Below are 25,377 nucleotides of genomic sequence, written 5' to 3'. Positions count from 1 at the left end.
AGAAATGGGTTCACAATTTGGTTCAATCGTTAACCATTGTTTTTCTTTTATTTCCATAAAAGTGCCTCTTATTACATGATTTTTTGAACCATAGGCTTAACGTGGAGAAGACACCTGTGTTCTGAAATGAGTTTAAGTTGGTTGACCTATTGTCAGTATTAAGACACTGTTTCAACAAGAAGGAATAGTCTACCAGCTCAACTTGTAATGTGTGAAACTTCCAGGGAAGCTTCGGTGGAAGGAACTGTGGGAGCCAAGGGCAGGCCGCCCCAAAATGTCCTACTGTGGTATATTATTTTAAGTAAAAATTACTTAAGACCATGCAGGAGAGACACTGGGATCCCCTTCTGTCTTCCTGAAAGCAGGAAATAAACCCCCCCATGTGAAAAGGAAATAAATACCCTTCCTGTATCACAAGGTAAAGAGACATCCTTATCAGAGATAGGAAATTTAGAGCAAAGAAGTCTGTACAGAAAACATTTGTTACTTGTTACTGCCTACCTGAACCCAAATTGTTTAGAATTCCTTATTAATTGGGGTGCCTGGGTGACTCAGTCGGTTAAGTGTCCTACTTCAGCTTAGGTCATGATCTCATGGTTCGTGAGTTCAAGCCCTGCATCTGACTCTGTATTGACCACTCGGAGCCTGGAGCCTGCTTCAGATTCTGTGTCTCCCTCTCTCTCTCTGCCCCTCCCCTGCTCACACTCTAACAGTAAAAAAAAAAAAAAAAAAAAAAAGAATTCCTTAGCAATTGAAACTCCCAAAGTTTTCTTTGTCCTGTCAAGTCCTTATAGATTTATACTCTGTCTTCAAAGTATAAAAATTGACTGCCTTCATTTCTTTAGGTCTCAAGTGCATTATTGAGCCTCTCTGCACATGTAGTAAAACTGTTTTATTTTCCTCCTGTTTATCTTCCCCTTTAATTCTTAGACCAGCTGGAAGAACCTTGATGGGTAGAAGAAAATTTAAATTCTCCCCCTACAAAGGATAGGAATTTTGAGAGGCAAATGATGGCTACGTTTCCTGGATCACTTCTTCCTGCCTTGGGGAGGTACTCCACTGAATTTGATTACGGGACATATTATATTTACTTTTATAAATTAATTTAGGCCAACACTGGGGTGCAAATTGTCATTATAGATGAAAATTGTACATATTTGATAGAATTTCAGTTACATCACTCTTCCATTTAATACATTTGCAGACACTCCACTTTATCCATGAAACACTTTATTTATAAAATTTGAATTAAGCAATATTAAGAGTTCATTTAATTCAGTTTAGCACAAATTTTGCTTATGGATACAAATCTCTATAAACACACACTGAACACATTTTATATAGAAAAGTAGATATCAAAAAAAGAATACTTGCTTGAAATGATAAAATTAAAGTTTGTTCTAAACTGGTATTATTTTCCCTGCAATTTGCTTTCATTGAACTATATTATATTTTTTATATACTAAGTAGAAGGAATTTAGCAACAGAAAATAGTTGGCTTTGCTATGTTCAAACTAATGAGAAATACAGCTTTAAAGGTAAGACCATCAATTTTTGTTTTGCTAAATACTTATTGATCCAATTACAGTATATACCAATTGATTCTTCTTTTACATTTTAGGGCTGAAACCCTGAGAAACTTGTGGAGTAAACTGTTTAGCGCTGAGCAGAGTTCAGTATGCCTGTGTTCCCAGAATTAACAAAATAAACCAAACCAATCGAAAAACAAAACCCCAGCATCTTTTAATTGTTAAGTATTATAATTGCAGGCTTTCTAAAAAATATTACAATACTTTATACCTTACCTATTTTGCCAGAATAATGATTTACACTATTTAATAGAGTCATTTTGTTTAGAATTTGGTATAAGCAGACCTTTTTCCTTTTCAGAAATTATTGAGCTCTGTTGGTGCCACGGCTGAACCTTCTTCAGTTCCAGAGGCTTCTTCTGGTGCCTGTAGCTCTTGACAGTGGTACTTCACTTTAAGTGGTTTGCCAGGGTACCAGACCAAGTGAATACGACAAGGAATGATTTCCTGGAAAATAAGAGTTCTAAAGTACTATGATCTGCAAAAATTTCTGGCAAAAGCATTTCTGTATCAGAGGAGTGCTGACAATACTGACTCCGTCTTTGAGCCTCCGTCTTGCTCATGTCTGTGCACTGACCTCCCTCAGGAACATGTTCCAGGCCCCTTGGAGGTAATATGCCCTGCCCCAAGTGCAGGAAGGCTTGTCTTGATCTCCCCTAATGTTTTGGTAACTAGCAGAGCTTGCCTAGTGCCCATGCCCCCAACCCTGATGGTACCACGAGGTCTGTGAAAATATTAGACCGCTGACCTCACCACAGTGACCTCTGCACATCCCCTTGCTCTATAAAATCTGTGCACTAACAGTCCAGACTTTGCAGAGAACAGCTGCGCAGCGCCTCGGTCATCACCTGCCGATCCTCCCGTCAGTAAGTCACCCTGACTAAAACTCCGTGTAAACTGGGTGCAGCTGCCTGCTGTGTTTTTTGGTCTCCAAGTGCCTTCTCAGTTTGTACGATACTTTACTGTTTCCCTCCTCTACCTTCTAACCTACATACAATTCTATGTTTTACCTGTGTTGAGAATTCATGGAGTAGAACAGTGTAATCAAAATCAATTGCATCGTCATTTGTTTTCTAGAGAAAGAAAAGAGAATTAGTGTAATAAACGGGATAGATTTATATTAGTTCAGAGTTTGGAGGGCTTCTATCATAAATTCTTGTTTGGACCGAGTGCCTTGAATCTCCTGCTGCCTCTTCAATCCTAGCCTCAGCTCCTTTAGTAGTAGCCTGCAGGCAGATATGAAAGCCAGGGTTCCTTACTGTTTTGTCACCAAGTTAGATGCAAATCTAGTTGACTATCTTACTATCACTTGTTCTAATATGTATGGCTAAGTCCTATGGGAGTAGGGAGAATCTTTGGACAGCCTTTGGAGTCTAAATACTGTAGATGCACCTGCATTTGTATGTCAACACCAATATGCCAGACACCTGGACAAGGGGCAGGGCAGGTGGCATTCTAAAATGCCACCATGGGGGCGCCTGGGTGGCGCAGTCGGTTAAGCGTCCGACTTCAGCCAGGTCACGATCTCGCGGTCCGTGAGTTCGAGCCCCGCGTCGGGCTCTGGGCTGATGGCTCAGAGCCTGGAGCCTGTTTCCGATTCTGTGTCTCCCTCTCTCTCTCTGCCCCTCCCCCGTTCATGCTCTGTCTCTCTCTGTCCCAAAAATAAATAAACGTTGAAAAAAAAAAAAAAAAAAAATTTTTAAAATGCCACCATGGACCAAGTTCTGTGCTAAAAACTTTATACATTAGTCATGTAATTCTCTGCCTTGTAAGAATATGTACTACGAGCCTGGCTTTACAGGGGAAGTAACTTGAGGTTACAGCTGGTAAGTGAAGAATGGGGATTTGAACCCTGATTTACAATTTTCCTTTTAATTTAAATTCAGGTTAGTTAACATATAGTGTAATAATGGTTTCAGGAGTAGAGTTGAGTGACTCATCACTTACATAAAACACCCAGTGCTCATCCCAACAGGTCCCCTTCTGAATGCCCATCACCCATTCATCCCACCCCACCCCCTTTCCCCTCCAGCAACCCACATTCCTTACGCACTGCTTCTAAAAGCTGTATGCTGGATATTTATAGGTAGGCAGGCAGACTATTTATGTATTTGTATAGTTTAAAAATTGGTTTTACTTATAAACTTGAAGTATTCTCTCAAGCCAATACCTTTTTATTCTGTTTTGGAAAATAGTAATCCTGAAGAAAATCCTAGCGGTGTCTAGAGTTTAGGCAAATCCTGAAACGATCAGTTTCCAACTTAATTTTATAAACTCTATTGCTAAATACACAGTGTTACATATTTTTTAATACAAAAGTTTGGATTATTATAATGCTTTTAAACCCTGTACCATTTAATTAAGACCTTCCTCAATAACATTATTAAACCTTTACAGTTTTGGTTTTATAGATTCTGCCTCCTCCAGGAGGAAGCACTCTTACCTCAAGCCCAAAAGCAGGGCTTATTAAAAAAACCAGAGAACGGGACACTGCACATCCCAGCCTGGCAAAGTATTCCCGGGTTGGGCTGCCCCCGCCAAGGCAAGCTCTGCCGAGAAGTAGTTATTTTTAATGTTATTCAGATATAATCTCCTTGGCTTCTATTCAAATTATCACAAATGCCAAAGCCTTATAATCCAAATTGATGATTTCCTGTCACATTTTCCAGTAATTCAGCACTTTCATCTTCCTAGAGGCAGACTGGAAGTGTTTTGTTTGTTCCCTCTTCCTTACTCGTGATCTCCACCACAACCAGTGTGGTTTTAGTTGAGTCAGTAGACTTATATTATTAGTATATAATTAGTAGACTTCTTAGTCGAATAAATAAGGTAGATAACAAGGTTTCTATAATGCACCCTTGGCTAGCGGGGGCCTCTAGGTAGGGGAAGGCCTTGGGCTGACTGCTAGTGCGCGGAATAGTTTGGGGTGCTGATAGTGATTGGTATGGACAGATAAGAGAACAATGCTCACTTTTCCTTTTCTCAATTCATACTTAAAGGTTAAGCGTGTAGGGAAAGTCCTCATCTGTTTTGTTTTCCTAGCCACCAAATACCTCCCTTGCCCTTGGCACGGTCCTTATGGCATTAGGAATAACACCCGCTCTTGATTTCCAAAGTAGTAACTGTGCCAGTCAGATGGGTCTTACTTTGTATCTGTATTTTAGTCGTTACCCCTCTTCTTTCAGGCCTTGTTCATTTGGAACTGTCAGTTTGTAAGCCTGCACTTCCTTACTCTGTTGCATTAAAAGGAGACTTTAACCCTGAGTATAAAGGTAATAATTCCCACCCTTTAAAAAGCTTTTGAAAAACTATAATCTCTATACTTTGCTAAGCCACAGGGCACCTGCAGTCACTTCCTGCCTCTGTGTTGTCTTGGCTTTATCAGCCCCACCACCTTCCTGTAGCTCGTCTCCTAGAACAGTATATAGATCTGATCTCAGTGACTTTTTAAACACTGTTTCTTGTTTTGCTTGTTGCTGCGTTGCTTCTTTTGTGCATTGCTTCTTTTGCTGAGAGATCATGAAAATCCTAAGTGGCTACCAAATAGCAAAATTCGAAAATCTTTGTGGATATGTGCATACTTTTCTTTAAGGAAACTGACAAAACAGGAAAGAGTATCCAATGGAAAAAAGAAAGTGTCTTCAGCACATGGTGCTGGGAGAACTGGACAGCAACATGCAGAAGAATGAAACTAGACCACTTTCTTACACCATACCAAACTCAAAATGGATGAAAGACCTATGAGACAGAAACCATCAAAACTCTAGAGGAGAAAGCAGGCAACAACCTCTTTGACCTCAGCCACAGCAATTTCTTGCTCGACACACCTCCAAAGGCAAGGGAATTAAAAGCAAAAATGAACTGTTGGGACCTCATCAGGATAAAAGGCTTCTGCACGGCAAAGGAATCAATCAATAAAACTAAAAGATAACCGATGGAATGGGAAAAGATATTTGCAAATGACATATCTAAATGTGTATCAACTTTGAAATCAAATTTACCAAGTGATTCAGTGATTCAGATTTTTGTTAATTTCAAAGACTTCAGTAAATTTCTTAATCCTCACTTAATAGGTCCTAAGAGATGAAGTCATCTGCCTTGGGTGGCCCAGCAAGCCAGTAACATTACTCAATTATTAGTTATCTAAAACCAAAATCCCACAGGGTTAAAAAAAAAAAAAAAAAAAAAAAAAAAAAAGGCTAAATTTCCTACTAAGTGATGGTTCTCCCTCTGCATTAAAAAAAAATTTTTTTTTAATGTTTTTAATTTATTTTTGAAGGAGAGACAGAGACAGAGCATGAGCGGGGGAGGAGCAGAGAGAGAGGGAGACACAGAATTCGAAGCAGGCTCCAGGCTCTAAACTGTCAGCACAGAGCCCGACGTGGGGCTCGCACTCACAAACTGTGAGATCGTGACCTGAGCCGAAGACAGACGCCCAACCGACTGAGCCACCCAGGCGCCCCCTGCATTTTTGTTTCCTTAACTCTACAATTACGTCGGTCCCAATTTGGGTGAGTGATATTAATGGACACATGATAGACATCAAAGGCCAGCTACAAGACAGAAATGGAGCTGCTGTATCTGGCCATACTGTGTCCCAGTGGTTGTTAGTTTGGTAGTGTGTTATGTACAATGGCAAATGAAAAGAAAGCACTGACATTAAAAGATCCTAAGGAGCGGGGAAGATGCCAGAGTGGGAGGACCCTGAGCTCCCTAATGTCATGGACACACCCAAGCAACAACCACATGTGTTACAGCTCACTCTGAAAACAACCTGAAGCCTGCAGAATAGAGCTTCCACAGCTGGTTGTAGAGAGGAGGCCACATCAAAAAGGCCAGCAGAGGGGCGCCTGGGAGGCTCAGTCAGTTAAGCATCTGATTTTGGCTCAGGGCATGATCTCACAGTTTGTGATTTCGAGCCCCACGTCGAGCTTGCTGCTGTCAGTGCAGAGCCTGGAGCCTGCTTCGGATTCTGTGTTTCCCTCTCTCTTGACCCCTCCCCTGCTTGTGCTGTCTTTCTCAAAGATGAATAAATAAACATTTATTTAAAAATGTTTAAAAATTAAAAAAAAGACGAGCAGAGGTGGAGCACAGTTGGGAAGCAGACCTGACATGACTAAGCACAAATGGCAGGGATATCACAAGCACAGAAGAAAGGATCGGACCCCACACCAGGCACCCCTGGCCCTGGGCATCCACCCTGGAAAGAGTCTCCATAACATTTACCTATGAAATAAGTGGGGCTTAACTCTGGGAAAGATGGAGGGGCCACAGGAAATAAAGTCTCTGCCCTTCAAGAGCCAAGATGCTAAATAATAAGGCCAAGACATAGCACAAAAGGAGCACTTTGCAAAGCACCTGGCATATATGTGAAAGGGATTTATTGACTGATTTTAGGACATGGGCCAAAGGGACAGGGATCTACAGAACATTTCTCCAGGAACAAAAGTGGTGGGTGTCATTTTCTTGTCCTCCTCAGCCTAGACCGTCAGATGCTTGTGGGAGCCAGTTCTGATACTTTCCATCTACTTCGCCAGGACCACGTGCCCAACCTGGAGTTCCTTTGTAGACCCACCCAGCAGGCAATGCTGGTAAGGACCAGTGCCCCCTCAAAGTGATTCCTACCCTGGGGAGGGGAGGCAGAGATAACCCTACAAACCAGCATACCCACACTTCCTGGGGCTGGGCCTCTCATCTGTGCAGGGAGAAAGCCCCCTTGCACTTTGTGTGCCTACAGTTTGTGCAATGGCTAATTGCATACAGCCATGCTGAGGGCCAGCCCTGCCCACTAGTGATCCCACAGCCACTATAGACAGGACTCTGAACAGCATGAAGAGCAAACCTTGCCCAGTGTGCCCGCAATAGGCAAAACAGGTCACTGCACCAGCTGGGCTGAGGGCCAGCCCGGATCACTGGCATGCCTACAGCAATCACATCTTGGCAAAAAACAGGTGTGCACACAGCCCACACAGGAGGACATCCCTGGAGCATGTGATTCTGAAGATGGGTTGGGGGGATTGTGCTACAGGATATCACAGGACTGCTTCTATACAAGGCCACTACGTTCAAGCCCCAAAAGACTTAGACAAAATGAGAAGACAGAGGAATATATCCTAACTATAAGACAAAAATCACAGAAACTTAAGTGACCATCAACTTAATACAGCTATATATAATGTATGTATAATATATATTATACATATATATGTATGTTATATATATATATATATACATATATATATATAATATACATTAATACCACGGTAACCACAAATCAGAAACTTGTAATAGATACACAGAATGAAAGAGAAAGCAATTCAAGCATAATACTAAAGAAAACCATTAAACCACAGGGGAAGAGAGCAAGAACAGGAACACAGAGAACTACAAAAACAACCAGAAAACAATAAACAAAATAGCAATAAGTACATGTCCATCAATAATTACTTTAAATATAAATGCTCTAAAGCTCCAGTCAAAAGATAGAGAGTGACTAAGTGGATAAAAAAGCAAGACCCATCTATACTCCACGTACAAGAGACTCACTTCAGACCTAAACACACAAGCAGACTGAAAGTGAAGAGATGAAAAATAATATTAAATGCAAATGGAAGCAACGAAAAAACCAGGGTAGCAATACTTAGACAAAATAGACTTTAAAACGAAGACTGTAGCAAGAGACAAAGAAGGACATTACATAATCAATTCCACAAGAGCATATAACATTAGTAAACATCTATGCAACGAATATAGGAGCATGTAAATACATGAAGCAAGTATTAGCAGACATAAAGGGAAAACACAATAATAGTAGGGAACTTTCACACCCCACTTACGTCACTAAATGTATCATCCAGACAGAAAATCAATAAGGAAACAGGTTTTGATCAACATATTAGACCAGATGGATTTAAATTGTTGAGATTTGTTTTGTGGCCTAAAATGTGGTCTATACTAGAAAACGATTTGTGTACATCCAAATTATGTTTTTGGATGTAATATTCTGTGTACACAGAACAAAGCTCAAAGTCATTAGAAGGAAATAGACTAGACGGAAATAAGAAAAAAAAAATAGAAAAAAATCAATGAAGCCAAGACCTGGTTCTTTGGAAAGATAAACAAAATTCATAAACCTTTAGCCAAGCTCATTAACAAGTAGAGAAGACTCAAATAAATTAGAAATGAAAGAAATAATAAGTGACACCACATAAATATAAAAGTTTATAAAAAAAATACTAAGAAAAATTAAATGCCAACAAATTGAACAACCTAAAAAAATGCGTAAATTCCTAGAAAAATACAATCTTCCAAAACTGAATCAGGAAGAAATAGAAGTCAGAACAGACTGATAACTAGTAACAAAATTGAATCAGTTAAAAAAAAAAAAAATCACCCCACAAGCAAAAGTCCAGGACCAGAAGCCTTCATAGGTGAATTCTACCAAACACTTGAAGAAGAATTAATAGGAATTCTCCTCAAACTATTATAAAAAAATAGAAGGGGAAGGACAACTAGCAAGTTAATCTGAGTCTAGAATTATCCTGATGCCAAAACCAGACACTACAAGAAAAGAAAACTATAGGTCGATATTCCTGATGAATATAGATAGAAAAATAACATCAGCAAACTGAATTCAACAATACATTACAAGGATCATTCAGGGGGAGGGGCCAAGATGAAGGAACAGCATGGAAGTTTGTTTTTTTTTTTTTTTTATGTCTGTCGTCCCTGAAATGCAGCCTGATCAACACTAACCATCTTACACACCTAGAAAACTGATTTGAGGATTAACACAACAATCTGCCCAACCTGAACCACAGAACTTGGCAGGTACACAGCATGGAGAGGTGAACTAGGGGAGAGAGAAGCCACGGAGGGCAGGGAGCTGTTTTTGCTTGTGGAGAGAGGACGGAGACGGGGAGAGTATGGGAAAAGCTCTGCCCACACACACCCAAAAGCAGCTGGACAGAAAGTGGAAGAGTGGAAATAGCTGCAGGGACTGAACAAAAAAAGGAGAAAGGAGAGGGTCTAAATTCCATTAAGACTCTACAAACAGGGGGAGCACAGAGTCTGAAACTCCACAGCTGGATACCCAGTGGTGCTCTGCTCCTGGGGATTCGCCCTTCCCACCAGAGAGTGAGGTCCAAGGGGTCTTCGGGCCACACAGGGGAGAGGCAGTTCCCCTGCTGGGAGGACGTTTGGTAAAGACTGTGTGGCTACCCCAGAGGCAAAGGTCCCAGCGGACCCCAGAGAACCACCCTATTCATTGGTGCTAGAAGAAGGATGTTAAGGGGAAAGCCTGGTGCCAGACATGTGCTGTGATCTTCCATAAACCCTGAAACGCTGCTGCTACAAGACCACACTTTTTCTGGGGCAGACTGGCACCCAGCCTCAGTCTCTGGGCATTAGCAGCAGTGCAGTCTCGTCAGTGTTCCTGGGGGTGGGCCAGCACCTGGCCATTGCTCAGTGAGACCATCCCCCAAAGGTCTGAGCAGGTCAAAGCCGCAGTCCCTTGGAAGTGAGGGTTTGGGAAACAGCCCATTTGAGATAAAACTCAGGAGAGAGGTGCTGCGTGGCAGGCTGACTGCTTGGTCACAGACAGTATAGAAGTGGGGAGTGGACGGAAGCTGGAGACAAAGGAGGGATGCCCGATTGCCAGTTGTGGAGAGCACAGAGTTCCAATACTAGAGGCTGGGTAGCTGGGTGACGCCATTTTCACTCCTCCCGCACACGCGCATACACGCCTACACCGCCACAGCAATCCACCCCAGTAAGCTGAGCAGTGCCATCTAGTGGATAATGGAGTCATTACACTAAACCCCATCCAACTTGGCCAACAGCACTCTTGACAAACACAAGTCTCTCTGCCTGCTTAGTTTATGGGCTATAAAGTGCTTCATAGCTTGACTTCTACGGGAAACCTGCTGTAATTTCAATTGTATTTCATTGTTTGCTGGTCCTTTTATTCAACATTTTTTCTTATTCTTGAATACAGAAAGAAAAACTATATTTTTTTATTTTCCATTATTATTAAAAAGATTTTTCTTTAATTTTTTTCTACTATATGTTTTACTTTTGTAAATTTTTAAATTCTACTTTGCTTTCATCATTTCATTTTATTATATTGTAGTCATTTTAAAAATTTTTCAAATGTTTTCCTTTTTTCTTTTCTCATCTTTCCCTTTATCTTTAATCTATCAAGCTTCTTTCAACAACCAGACCAAAACACACCTAGGATCTAGCATCCTTCATTTGATTTCTTTCTGTTGTTTTTAATTTTTAATTTTTTTTACTTTATTAATTCCTTTTCTTCCTCCAAAATGATGAAACAAAGGAATTCATCCATAAGAAAGAACAAGAAGAAATGACACCCAGGGACTTAACACAGATACAAGCAAGATGTCTGAACCAGAATTTAGACTCATGATACAAAGAATACTAGCTGGGGTTGAAAATAGATTCGAATCCCTTTTTGTGGAGATAAAAGACATAAAAGCTAGTCAGGATGAAATAAAAAATGCTATAACTGAGCTGCAATCTCTAATGGATGCCACAGCAGCAAGGATGGATGAGGCAGAGCAGTGTATCAGCAATATAGAGGACAAACTTATGGAGAATAATGAAGCAGAAAGAAAGAAGGAGACTAATGCAAAAGGGCATGAATAAAAATTAGAGAACTCAGTGACTCATTAAAAAGGAATAACATCAGAATCATAGGGGTCCCAGAAGATGAAGAGAGAAAAAGGGGTAGAAAATATTTATGTGAGCAAATCATAGCAGAAAATGTTCCTAACCTGGGGAGACACAGACATCAAAATCCAGAAAGCACAGAGGAATCCCATTAGATTTAACAAAAATCAACCATCAACAAGGCATATCATAGTCAAATTCACAAAATACTCAGGCAAGGAAACAATCATGAAAGCAGCAAGGGAAAAACAGTCCTTAACCTACAAGGGAAGACAGATCAGGTTCGCAGCAGACTTATCCACAGAAACTTGGCAGGCCAGAAAGGAGTGGCAGGATATATTCAATACGCTGAATTGGAAAAATATGCTGCCAAGAATTCTTACCCAGCAAGGCTGTCAGTCAAAACAGAAGGAGAGATAAAGAGCTTCCCAGACAAACAAAAATTAAAGGAGTTTGTGACCACTAAACCAGCACTGCAAGAAATGTTAAGGGGGGCTCTCTGAGAGGAGAAAAGATGGAAAAAAAAAAAAAAAAAAAAAAAAGAAGACCAAAAGCAACAAAGACTGGAAAGGACCAGAGGATACACCATAAACTCCAACTCTACAAGCAACATAATGGCAATAAATTCATATCTTTCAGTACTTACTCTAAACATCAATGGACTAAATGCTCCAATCAAAAGACATAGGGTAACAGAATGGATAAGAAAACAAGACCCACCTATATGCTGTTTACAAGAGACCTACTTTAGACCTAAAGATACCTTCAGATTGAAAGTAAGGGGATGGAGAACCATCTATCATGCTAATGGTAGCCAAAAGAAAGCTGGAGTAGCCATCCTTAATATCAGATGATCTAGATTTTAATATAAAGACACTAACAAGGTATAAAGAATGTCATTATATCATAATTAAGGGGTCTATCCACCAAAAAGACCTAACAGTTGTAAACATGTATGCTCCAAACATGAAGGCACCCAAATATATAAATCAATTAATCACAAACATAAAGAAACATAATCACAAACATTGATAATAATACCATAATAGTAAGGGACTTCAACACCCCACTTACAGCAATGGACAGATCATCTAAACAGAAAATCAGCAAGGAAACAATGGATTTGATAACATACTAGGCCAGATGGACTTAACAAATACATTCAAAACATTTCATCCTAAAGCATCAGAATACACATTTTTCTCCAGTGCACATGGAATGTTCTCCAGAATAGATCACATACTGGGACACAAATCAGCCCTCAACAAGTACAAAAAGATCAAGATTATATATACCATGCATATTTTCAGACCACAATGCTATGAAACTTGAAATCAACCACAAGAAAAAATTTGGAAAGATAAATACTTCGAGACTAAAGAACATCCTACTAAAGAATGAATGGGCTAACCAAGAAATTAAAGAGGAAATTAAAAAGTACATGGAAGTCAATGAAAACGATAACACCACAGCCCAAAACCTCTGGCACACAGCAAAGGCAGTCATAAGAGAAGTATATAGCAATCCAGGCCTTCCTAAAGAAGGAAGGCCTCAGATACACAACCGAACCTTACACCTCAAAGAGCTAGAAAAAGAATAGCAAATAAAACCCCAAACCAGCAGAAGACAGGAAATAATAAAGATTAGAGTAGAAATCACTGCTATCGAAACCAAAAAAAAACAAAAAGCAAAAAACAGTAGAACACATCAGTGAAACTAGGAGCTGGTTCTTTGAAAGAATTAATGGGGCGCCTGGGTGGCGTAGTCGGTTAAGCGTCCGACTTCAGCCAGGTCACGATATCGCGGTCCGTGAGTTCGAGCCCCGCGTCGGGCTCTGGGCTGATGGCCCAGAGCCTGGAACCGGTTTCCCATTCTGTGTCTCCCTCTCTCTCTGCCCCTCCCCCGTTCATGCTCTGTCTCTCTCTGTCCCAAAAATAAATAAACGTTGAAAAAAAAAAATTAAAGAAAAAAAAAAAAAAGAAAGAATTAACAAAATTGGTAAACCCCTAGCCAGTTTGATAAAAAAGAAAAAGAAAAGGACCCAAACAAATGAAATAAAGAATGAAAGAGTAGAGATCACAACCAACACCGCAGAAATACAAACAATAATAAGAATATTGTGAGCAATTACAGGCCAATAAAATGGGCAATCTGGAAGAAATGGACAAATTCCTAGAAACATATATACTACCAAAACTGAAATAGGAAGAAACAGAAAATTTGAACAGACACATAACCAGTAAAGAAATTGAATTAGTAATCAAAAATCTCCCAAAAAACGAGTCCAGAGCTGGATGGCTTTACAGCATAATTCTATCAAACATTTAAAGAAGAGTTAACACTTATTCTCTTGAAGCTGTTCCAAAATATAGACATGGAAGGAAAACTTTCAAACTCTTTCTATGAAGCCAGCATTACCTTGATTCCGAAACCAAAGACCTCACTAGAAAGGAGAACTATAGACCAATTTCCCTGATCAACATGGATGCAAAAAATCCTCAACAAGATACTAGTCAACCAATCCAACAATACATTAAAAGAATTGTTTATCATGACCAAGTGGGATGTATACCTGGGATGCAGGATGGTTCAATTTCCTCAAAATAATCAATGTGATACATCACATCAATAAAAGAAAGGACAAGAACCACATGATCCTCTCAATAGATGCAGAGAAAGCATTTGACAAAATACAGCATCTTTTCTTGATAAAAACCCTCAAGAAAGTAGGGATAGAAGGGTCATACCTCGAGATCATTCAAGCCATATATGAAAGACCCACTGCTAATATCATCCTCAGTGGGGAAAAACTGAGAGCTTTCCCCCTAAGGTCAGGAGCACAACAGGGGTGTCCACTCTTACAACTGTTATTCAATATAGTGTTGGAAGTCCTAGCCTCAGCAATCAGACAACACAAAGGAATAAAAGGCATCCAAATCAGCCTGAAGGAGGTCAAACTTTCACTCTTTGCAAATGACATGATACTCTACATGGAAAATCCAAAAGATTCCTCCAAAAACTGTTAGAACTGATCCATGAATTCAGTAAAGTTGCAAGATATAAAATCAATGCACAGAAATCTGTTGCATTTCTATACACTAATAATGAAGCAACAGAAAGAGAAATCAAGGAATCGATTCCATTTACAACTGCACCAAAAACCATAAAATACCTAGGAATAAATCTACCCAGAGAGGTGAAAAATCTGTATACTGAAAACCATAGAAAGCTTATGAAAGAAACTGAAGAAAACACACCAAAAAAATGGAAAAATATTCCATGTTCCTGGATTGGAAGAACAAACACTGTTAAAATGTAGATACTACCCAAAGTAATCTACATATTCAAATGCAATCCCTATCAAAATAACACCAGCATTCTTCACAGAGCTAGAACAATCCTAAATTTAAAAAATTAATGTTTTTATTTATTTTTGAAGGAGAAAGAGAGACAGAGCATGAGTAGGGTAGGAGCAGAGAGAGAAAGAGGGAGACACAGAATTCGAAGCAGGCTCCAGGTTCTAAGCTGTCAGCACAGAGCCCGATGCAGGGCTTGAACTCATGAACTGTGAGATCATGACCTGAGCCAAAGTCGGACACTTAACCGACTGAGCCATCCAGGTGCCCCAATCCTAAAATTTGTATGGAACCAGAAAAGACCACGAATAGCCAAAGCAATCCTGAAAAAGAAAACCAAACCTGGATGCATCACATTCCCAGACTTCAAGACATATTACAAAGCTGTAATCATGAAGACATAAGATACTGGCACAAAAACAGACACTCAGATCAATGGAACAGAATAGAGAACCCAGAAATGGACCCACAAACATATGGCTAACTAATCTTTGACAAAGCAGTAAACAATATCCAGTGGAATAAAGACAGTCTCTTCAGCAAGGGATGCTGGGAAAACTGGACCACTTTCTTAACACGATACACAAAAATAAACTCAAAATGGATGAAAGACCTAAACGTAAGACAGGAAGCCATGAAAATCATCTAGGAGAAATCAGGCAAAAACCTTTGACCTCAGCCACAGCAACTTCTTAATCAACATGTCTCCGGAGGCAAGGGAAACAAAAGTAAAAATTAACTATTGAGATCTCATCAAAATAAAAAGCTTCTGCCCAGCGAGGGAAACAATCAGCAAAACTAAAAGTTAGCAACTGACAGAATGGGAGAAGATATTTGCAAACGACATATCAGATAAAGGGTTAGTATCCAAAATCTATAAAGAACTTGACAAACTCAACACCCAAAAAAACAAATTATCCAGTGAAGAAAAGTGCAAAAGATGTGAGCAGACAATTCTCCAAAGAAGACATGCAGATGGCCAACAGACACATGAAAAAAATCCTCAACATTAATCATCATCAGAATAAAACGACAATGAGATCAAAACGACAGATCAAAACGACAATGAGATACCACCTCACACCAGTCAGAATGGCAACATTAACTCAGGAAACAACAGATGTTGGTGAGGATGCAGAGAGAGAGGATCTCTTTTGCGCTGCTGGTGGGAATGCAAATTGGTGCAGCCACTCTGGAAAGCAGTATGGAGGTTCTCAAAAAAATAAAAATAGAACTACTCTATGACCCAACAATCATACACTAGGTATTTATCTAAAGGATACTGGTGTGCTGTTTTGAATGGGGCACATGTTTATAGCAGCTCTATCAAAGTACGGAAAGAGCCCAAATGTCGATTGATAGATGAATGGATAAAGAAAATGTGGTGTATATATACAATGGAATATTACTCAGCAATCAAAAAGAATGAAATCTTTCCGTTTGCAACTACATGGATGGAACTGGAGGTTATTATGCTAAGCAAAATTAGTCAGAGAAAGACAAATATCACATGACTTCACTCATATGAGGACTGTAAGAGACAAAAAAGATGAACATAAGGGAAGGGAAGCAAAAATAATATAAAAACAGGGAGGGGGACAAAACATTAGAGACTCTTAAATATGGAGAACAGAAGGTTACTAGAGGGGTGGTGGGAGGGGGATTGGCTAAATGGGTAAGGGGCATTAAGGAATCTACTCCTGAAATCATTGTTGCACCATATGCTAATGAACTTGGATGTAAATTAAACAATAAATATTTTTTTTTAAAAAGATCATTCATCACAATCAAGTGGGATTTATTCCAGAGATGCAAGGGTGGTTCAGTATTTTTAAATCAATGTTAACACGTTAACAAGAGGAAGGATAAAAACCATATATTATCACTCCAAAAAATGCAGAGAAGATATCTGGCAAATTCAACATCTGGTCATGATAAAAAACCTCAATAAAGTAGGCTTAGAGAGAACATACCTCAACATAATAAAGGTCACATGTGAAAAACCCACAGCTAACATCGTAATAGATCAGGAAGAAGAGAAGGATGTGCAGTCTCACCACTTTTATTCAGCATAAAGTCACATGAAGTCCTAGCTGCAGCAATCAGGCAAGAAAAAGAAATAGAAAGCATCCAGCTTGGTAAGGAAGAAGTAAAACTTTTGATATTTTAAGATAACCTGATACTCTATAAAAAAAGACCTTACAGACTCCACCGAAAAACTATTAGAACTTAGAAACAACTTAAGTAAATTTGTAGGATACAAAATGAATATACAGAAATCTGTTGCATTTGTCTACACTAATGAGGAATTAGTAGAAAGCAAAATTAAGAAAATAATTCCACTGATGATTGCACCAAAAGAATAAAGTACATAGGAATTGATTTAAACAAGATTTCAGATATACTCTGAAATCTACAAGACATTGATGAAAGAAATTGAAGATGTAACAAATGGAAAGATATATATCTTCATGAATTGGAAGCATGAGTATCATTAAAATGTCCCTAATACCCAAAGCAATCTACAAATTCAGTGCAATCCCTATCAAAATACCAACAGTATTTTTCACAGAACTAGAATAACCTTAAATTTTATTTGAAACCACAAAGGACCCCAAATAGCCAAAGCAATCTTGAAAAAGAACAAAGATTTAAATATCTCAATTCCAGATTTCAAGATATGCTACACAGCCACAATATTCAGAACAGTATGGTATTAGCACAAATATAGACACATAGATCAATGGAACATGATAAAATGCCCAGAAATAAACCCACACTTATATGGTCAGTTAATCTACAACAAAGAAAGCAAGAATATACAATGGAAAAAAGACAGTCTTTTCAAAACATGAAGCTGGGAAAATGAGATAGCTACATGCAAAAAGAATGAAACTTGAGCTTTTCTACACCATAAACAAAAATATATTCAAAATGGATTAAAGACCCAAAAATGTGAAACCCGAAACCATAAAACTCCTAAAAGAAAACATAACAATTAACAAAACGAAAAGGCAACCTACTGAATGGGAGAATATTTCTATATGATTTATCCAATAAGGGGACTCATTCAACTCAACACCAAAAAACCCCACAAAATACAAAACAAAACAAACACCTCCAACATTCCAATGAAAAAATGGGCAGAAGAGGGGCATCTGGGTGGCTCAGTCGACTGTTAAGTACTGGACTTTTCATTTCAGCTCAGGTCATGATCTCAGTTTGTGACTTCAAGCCCCATGTTGGGCTCTGTGCTGATAGCACCCCCCCTCCCCCAAACATTTTTTAAAACTGGGTAGAGGACATGAATAGACATTTCACAAATAGACCTACAGATGGCCAATGGACACATGAAAAGATGCTCTACATCACCGATCAACAGGGAAATTCAAATCAAAACCACAATGAGATACCACCTCACACCTGTCAGAATGGCTAGTATCAAAATGTTGGTGAGGATGTGGAGAAAAGGCAACCATCACGCACTGTTGGTGGGAATGTAAGTTAGTGCAACCACTGTGAAAACAGTATGGAAGTTCCTCAAAAATTTAAAATAGAAATACCATACGATCCAATAATTCCACTCCTAGATATTTACCCAAACAATATGAAAACATTAATTTGAAAAGATAAATGCACCCCTATGTTAATTTCAGCATTATTTATAGTAGCAAAGATATGGCTACAACCTACGTATCCATCTATAGATGAACGGATAATAGAACAGGGAACTTTAATCAGCCATAAAAAAGAATGAAATTGCCATTTGTAATAACACGGATAAATCTAGAGAGTACTATTGTAAATGAATTAAGTCAGGCAGAGAAGGACACATACACCATATGATTTCACTTATATACGGAATGTAAAAAATAATGAAACAGATACATAAATACAGAGAACACACACTGCTCATTGCTAGAGGAGAGGGAGGTGGGGGCAGTAGGGAAATAGGTGAAGACCATTAAGAGGTACAAACTTCCAGTTGTAAAATAAATAAGTCACAGAGATGGAAAGTACAGCATAGTCAATATAGTCAATATTAAATTCTGTATTTTGACAAATGGTTACTATTCTTATAGTGACAAGCAGTAATGTATAGCCCTGTTGAATCATTATATTGTTTACCTGAAACTAATGAACACTGTACGTCAACTATACTTGAATAAGTAAATAAATCACTTCAAAAAAATAAAAAGTGTTTGAAAAAAATTCATTTTTTCCCTCTGTTTTGTCTATATTGCTGTATTATTGTGTTTTTGTCTCACATTCATTAAAATTTGTTCTAAATTATCTTGGCATAATTTTCTACACTGTAAAACAAAAAGTTTCCCCTAAACTTCCAGTTAAGCTAAAAGTCTCTTGTATATATAACCATTGTGAGGAATAAGCTTAGGAATTCCCTGAGCCTGCATTGATGGGTTAATAAGGCATAAAGAATTACAAAGCCATAGGATGCTCACACCCAAGTTTGGGTAAACAACATTAGGTAAATAAGTATAGAGAGGGAGTGGCAAAGTCCCCAATACAAAGGTATATGAGGTAAATAAGATTAGGTATTCAGGGCAGATACCCCACCCTCCCCAATTTAGTACTATAGCAGAAAGCTACTTTCACAGGAAGGAAGAACCAAATTAGGTAAACAGGTAAATAGGGCTATAGACTGCTGAAGGGTGAAGCTGCCCAGAGCAGAGCTAATTAGCAAAAGAAAGGTGCCTTGCTGACCCTGAGGTAGCTGCTCTGTCTTACCCCCTAGACTAGCTAAGATAAACAGATGAGGTGCCTCATGGCCTCGTGTCTGCCATTAACAACCATCTGCCTGGCGCCAGGATTTTGTTTTATATTGACCCAATTTTAATAATTAATAAAAAACTATATTTCTCATTGTCTGTTTTACAAGTGGCCCTTGAACAACACACCAAACTTACCATCGTTAATAATGCTTACTTGACCTTGTGTGAGGGTCCAGTATGGCAATGTGGGAAGACCCTGAACTCACCTCCTCCATAGATACACGGAGTCAACACCCATATAGAGAACAATTCCTCTTAACGAGCTTGAGGGGTGACTGAACAACTTATATACAACAAAAGATAAAGGGACCACAGAGAAAATGGCAGGAGACACGGTAACCTTGGGAACCCCAGCCCCAAGGCTGCAAAGTGCAGTGAGTCTATAATACTGATAGACTGGGAACAAATTCATCTGCCCTGGGCCACAGGAAAAAAAAAAAAAAGCCACAGATAAAGAGTTCAAAGACAGTTCTCTCCAGACTGTAGAGAAGAGTGGATGAAGTTAGTGAGATCTTCAACAAATAGAAAATACAAAAATAGAACTAATCATAGTTGAAGAATACAATAACTGAAGTGAAAAACACACTGGGGAGAATCAACATCAGATTGGCAGATGCAGAAGAATGGGTCAGTGATCTGGAAGACACGGAAATGGAAAGCAACCAAGCAAAACAGCAAAAGAAAAAAAAAGAATGAAAATAAAATCAGGACAGATTAAGGGATCTCTGAGACAACATCAAGTATACTAACATTAGCATTATAGGGATTCCAGAAAAAGAAGAGAGAAAGTGGCAGAAAACTTATGGGAAGAAAAAACAGGTGAAAATTTGGCTAATCTGGGGAAGAAAACAGACATACAGTTCCAGGAAGTACAGAAAGACCCAAATAAGATGAACACAAGGAGGTACACCAAAACAAATAATTAAAATGTCAAAGATTAAAGATAAAGAGAATCTTAAAAGCAGCAGGAGATAAGGGACTAGTTATGTCCAAAGGAAATCCCATAGTTATCAGCTGATACTTCAGCAGAAAATGTGCAGGCCAGAAGTGGGTCATTCAAAATCCTGGAAAAAAAACCCTACAACCAAGAATACTATATCTGACAAGGTCATCATTCAGAATAAAAGGAGAAATAAACAGTTTCCCAAACAAAAGTTAAAGGAGTTTACCACTGCTAAGCTGACCTAATAAGAAATGTTAAAGGGACTTCCTTAAATGGAAAAAAAAAAAAAAGGTCCTAAGTAGAAGAAAAATGTAAAAGGAAAATATTCATGAGCAAAAGGAAACTTACAATAAAGTTTGTAGACCAATCACAGGTAACACTAGTACAAAGGTTAAAAGACAAAAGTAATAAAATCAATTATATCAGAAAAATTAGTTTAGGGACTCAAAATAAAAAGATGTAAATTATGGCAATATATACATAAAATGGGGGAAGAAGGCTATAGTGCTTTTAGAATGTGTGTGAACTTGAGTGACTGATGAGGGAGCAGGAGGTAGGCTGAGAACAAAGCATAAGCTTAGCACACACCCCACCTCCACAGATGGGATATGTGTGATATTCTTTGGACACTCCCAGCTACCCAAAAATGGGAAAGGACAAAAAAAAAAAAAAAAAAAAAAGGTCAAACTGCTAACAGTCTCTACCAGTTTACCAGAAAAAGGCAGTATCATCATAGTTTAAAGTCCAGGAACTCCCTACTGTCTTAATGTTAATGTCTTGCTGGAGGGGAAAACAACTTTAGCTTAACAATAGCTAGACCTCCAGTAAATCTTTAGCAAGTGAAAGTCTCTTTGGAAACTCCCTCTTGATCCAGACTCCAAAAAACAGATTGTCCCCCACAGTACAGCTCTTCCTGCCCAGAGGTCCTGTCTCTGTCCTTTAATAAAATCACCGTTTTGCACCAAAGACGTCTTCAAGAATTCTTTCTTGGCAGTCAGCTCCGGATTGCCCCTATCACCTCAAAACTTCGTCAAGACCATCAATTAATAGAGACTACTATATATTTAGATTATATATGAATCACATAGTAAACATATGTGAAAAACCTGTACTAGACGGCAAAAAAATAAAGAGAAAGGAATCCAAGCATAACACTAAAGAAAGTCATCACAGGGGCACCTGGGTGGCTCAGTCAGTTAAGCATCCGATTTCAGCTCAGGTCATGATCTCAGGGTCCATGGGTTCCAGCCCGCCTTGGGCTCTATGCTGACAGCTCAGAGCCTGGAACCTGCTTCAGATTCTGTGTCTCCCTCTCTGCCCCTCCCCTGCTCACACCCTATCTCTCTCAAAAAATAAACATTAAAAAAAATTTTTTTTTAAGTCACCACAAAGAAAGAGAACAAGAGGAATAGAGAAGAAATACAAAACAACCTTAACAATGAACAAAACTGCACTAAGTACATACCAATTAATAACTTTAGATGTAAATGGCCTAACTGCTCCAATAAAAACGTATTTTTAAATCCAGATTTAAAAAAAAAACCATCTCTATGCTACCTACAAGAGACTCACTTCAGACCTAAAGACACAAACATACTGAAAAAAATATTCCCATCATTCAGGGATGATCAAAAAAAAAAAAAAAAAAAGATATTCCTTCCATGCAAATGGAAGCAACAAAAAAGCCATGGTAGCAATACTTTCATCAGACAAAAATACACTTTAAAACAAAGACTATATAGCAAGAGACAAAGAAGGATACTACATAAAGATAAAGGGACAAATCCTACAAGACGAGGTAACAATTATAAATACCAATGCAACCAATATAGGAGCACCTAATACATTCAACAAACATTAACAGATATAAAGGTAGAAACTCACAAATATTAAGACACAAAGGTAAAAATACAGTAATATGGTTGGCCTGAAACACAATACATAATCTTCAGTTTGAAAAGTACCTGAGGCTACGTGAAAAACATGTATTTACTAATCTAAGAACATGCCCTGGAGGAATAGGGATCTTCAGGAGATTTTTCCAGGAACAAAAGTGCTGGTACTGCCATTTTTCTTCCCCTCCCCAGGCTAGATAGTAGGACACTGTGGGAGCCACTGCTAATATTCTCCATCTATCTTGCTAACATGATAGGTCCTGCCTCAAGCAACTCACCAGCAGCAGCAGGTGTCCCTCCAAAGCAGGTCCTGCCCTACCACACCCTGCAAGCAACTCTCAGCTGGGACGGGTACCACCACTCCAAAGTGACTCCTGCCCTTGGAGAGGTGGGGAGACAACCCCACACACTGGAAAGCCTACAGTTCCTGCAGCTAGTCCTCTTTGCTAGCTGCCCATGGATCAAGTCTTGCCATGTTGGGTATGCCTGCAGCTGTGACAGAGAAGCAGACTGAAGACACCTGGTCTGACTACTGGTCCCATCCATCAGTGTGCCTGTGGCGGCCTCAGAGAAACCTCTCAACAAAAAATATGCTGCTGGTGTGGAGCCTGCTTGGGATTCTCTCTCCCTCTCTCTCTCTCTGCCCCTCCCCTGTTCTCTTTCTCTCTCAAAATAAATAAATAAACCTAAAAAAAAAAAAAAAAAGACAAAGGGTGATGGAATGAATAAAAAAGCAAGACCCATCTCTATGCTGCCCACAAGGGACTCATTTCAGTCCTAGACACATGCAGACTGAAGGTGAAGATATAGAAAAAGCATTTATCATGCAAATTGAGAGAATAATAAAGGATAGCAATACTTATATCAGACAAAATACTTTTGAAAACAAAGACTTTAATGAGACAAAGAAGGACAGTATGCAATCACTCATAAAGGGAACAATCCAATAGGAAGTTATAAAAGTTGTAAATATTTACGCACCAAACATATATAAACCAGCTAATCACAAACATAAAGTAAGTAACTGCTAGTAATGCAGTAAGAGTAAGGTACTTTAACACCTAACTTACATAAATGGATAGACCATCCAAACAGATAATCAACAAAGAAACAGTGGCTTTGAATGAAACATTGGACCAGATGGATCTAACATATATATTCAGAGTATTCCATCCCAAAACAGCAGAATACACATTCTTTTCATGTACACATGAAACATTATCCAAAATAGATCACATTTTAGGCTACAAAATCAGTCTCAACAAATTCAAAAAGACCAAAGCGATACCATGCATCTTTTCTTACCACAATGCTATGAAACTAGAAAGCAACCAGAAGAAAAAATCTGGAAAGACCACGTAACATGAAGGTTAAATATGCTACTAAACAATGAATGGATCAACCAAGAAATCAAAGAGGAAATACACGAAGACAAATAAAAATACAACAGTCCAATATCTTTGGGATGCAGCAAAAGCTGCTCTAAGGGAGAAGTTGATAGCTATACAGGCCTACCTCAAGATGCAATAAAAATCTCAAACAACCTAACCTTACACCTAAAGGAGTGAAGAAAAAAACAAAACTCAAGCCAGTATAAGGAAGAAAATAATGAAGATTAGAGCAGAAATAAACAAAATAGATAGAACAGAAAACAATAGATCAATGAAACCAGGAGCTGGTTCTTCGAAAAAAATCAACAAAATTGATAAATCTTTAGTCAGACTCATTAAAATAAAGAGTGAGAAAGAAGACTCAAAAAGAATGAGAATTAAAAGAGGAGGAATAACAACTGACACCACAGAAATATAAAAGATTATAATATTATGAAACATTATATGCCAACAAACTGGTCAACCTAAAAGTAATAGATAAATTCCTAGAAACATGTAACTTCCCAAAACTGAATCAGGAAGAAAATAGAAAATTTGAACAAACTGATCACTAGCAATAACATTGAATCAGTAATCAAAAAACTTCCAACAAACAAAAGTCTAAGACCAGAAGCCTTCACAGGTGAATTCTACTAAACATTTAAAAAAAGAGTTTATACCTATTCTTCTCAAAGCTATTTAAAAAAACAGGAGAGGAAAGAAAGCTTCCAATTTCATTTTATGAGCATTACCTTGATACCAAAACCAGATAAAGATGCTACAAAGAAAGAACTAGAGGCCAGTATCTCTAGTAGACACAAACACCCTCAACAAAATATTACCAAGAAAGAAAGCTTACAAATTCATTTAATGAGCATTACCCCAATACCAACACCAGATAAAGACACTAAAAAGAAAGAACTACAGGTGAATATCTCTGATGAACAAAGATGCAAATATCCTCAACAAGAATTATGGAACTGAATCCAACAATACATTTAAAAAAGCATCCATCACAATCAGTGGGACTTATTCCTGGGTTGCAAGGGTAGTTCAATATTTGCAAATCAATTACGGTGATTTATCCCATCAAAAGAGAAAGGATAAAAACCATATGATCATTTCAATAGATGCAGAAAAAGCATTTGACAAAGCACAACACACATTCATGATAAAAAGACTCACTAAAATAGGCTTAGAGGGAACATACCTCAAGACAATAAAGGCCATGTATGAAAAACCCACAGCAAACATCATACTCAGTGATTAAATACAGAGCTTTTCCCCTAAGATCAGGAATAAGACAAGGATGTCCACACTTCCCACTTTTATTCAACACAGTACTGGAGGGTGTACACAGCAGCCAGACAAGAAAAAGAAATAAAAGGCATCCAAACTGGTAAGGAAGAAGAAAAACTTTCACTATTTGTAGTTGGTTTTTTTTGTTTTTGTTTTTTTTTAATTTTAGAGAAAGAGCATGAGTTGAGGAGAAGGGCAGAGGGAGAGAAATAGAGAATGTTAAGCTCCATGCTCAGCACAAAGCCCACTATGGGGTTTGATCCCACAAACCTGGGATCATGACCTGAGCTGAAATCAAGAGTTAGATGCTCAACTGACTCAGCCACCCAGCCACTCCAAACTTTCACTATTTATAAATGACATGACTACATATAGAAAATCCTCAAGACTCCACCAAAAAACCCTACTAGAATTGATAAATGAATTCAGTAAAATTGTAGGG

General features: G+C 38.5%; 1 protein-coding gene across 1 annotated transcript in view; it reads right to left on the bottom strand.

Moving 5' to 3' along the window:
* Positions 1–1,213: 1,213 nt before the first annotated feature.
* The window catches only part of RARRES1 (retinoic acid receptor responder 1), a 57,992-nt gene continuing 33,828 nt past the window's right edge, over positions 1,214–25,377 (bottom strand). Inside the window, exons 5-6 of the mRNA XM_043595029.1 lie at positions 2,600–2,662; positions 1,214–2,036 (exon numbers count right to left, since the gene is read on the bottom strand). Of these exons, the coding sequence (XP_043450964.1) occupies positions 1,887–2,036; positions 2,600–2,662 (213 nt within the window). The 3' untranslated portion in view covers positions 1,214–1,886. The remainder of the gene's footprint in view (positions 2,037–2,599; positions 2,663–25,377) is intronic.

Source organism: Prionailurus bengalensis, chromosome C2, assembly GCF_016509475.1.
Source record: "Prionailurus bengalensis isolate Pbe53 chromosome C2, Fcat_Pben_1.1_paternal_pri, whole genome shotgun sequence".
NCBI lineage: Eukaryota > Metazoa > Chordata > Mammalia > Carnivora > Felidae > Prionailurus > Prionailurus bengalensis.
This window is presented reverse-complemented; position numbering and strand designations above follow the sequence as displayed.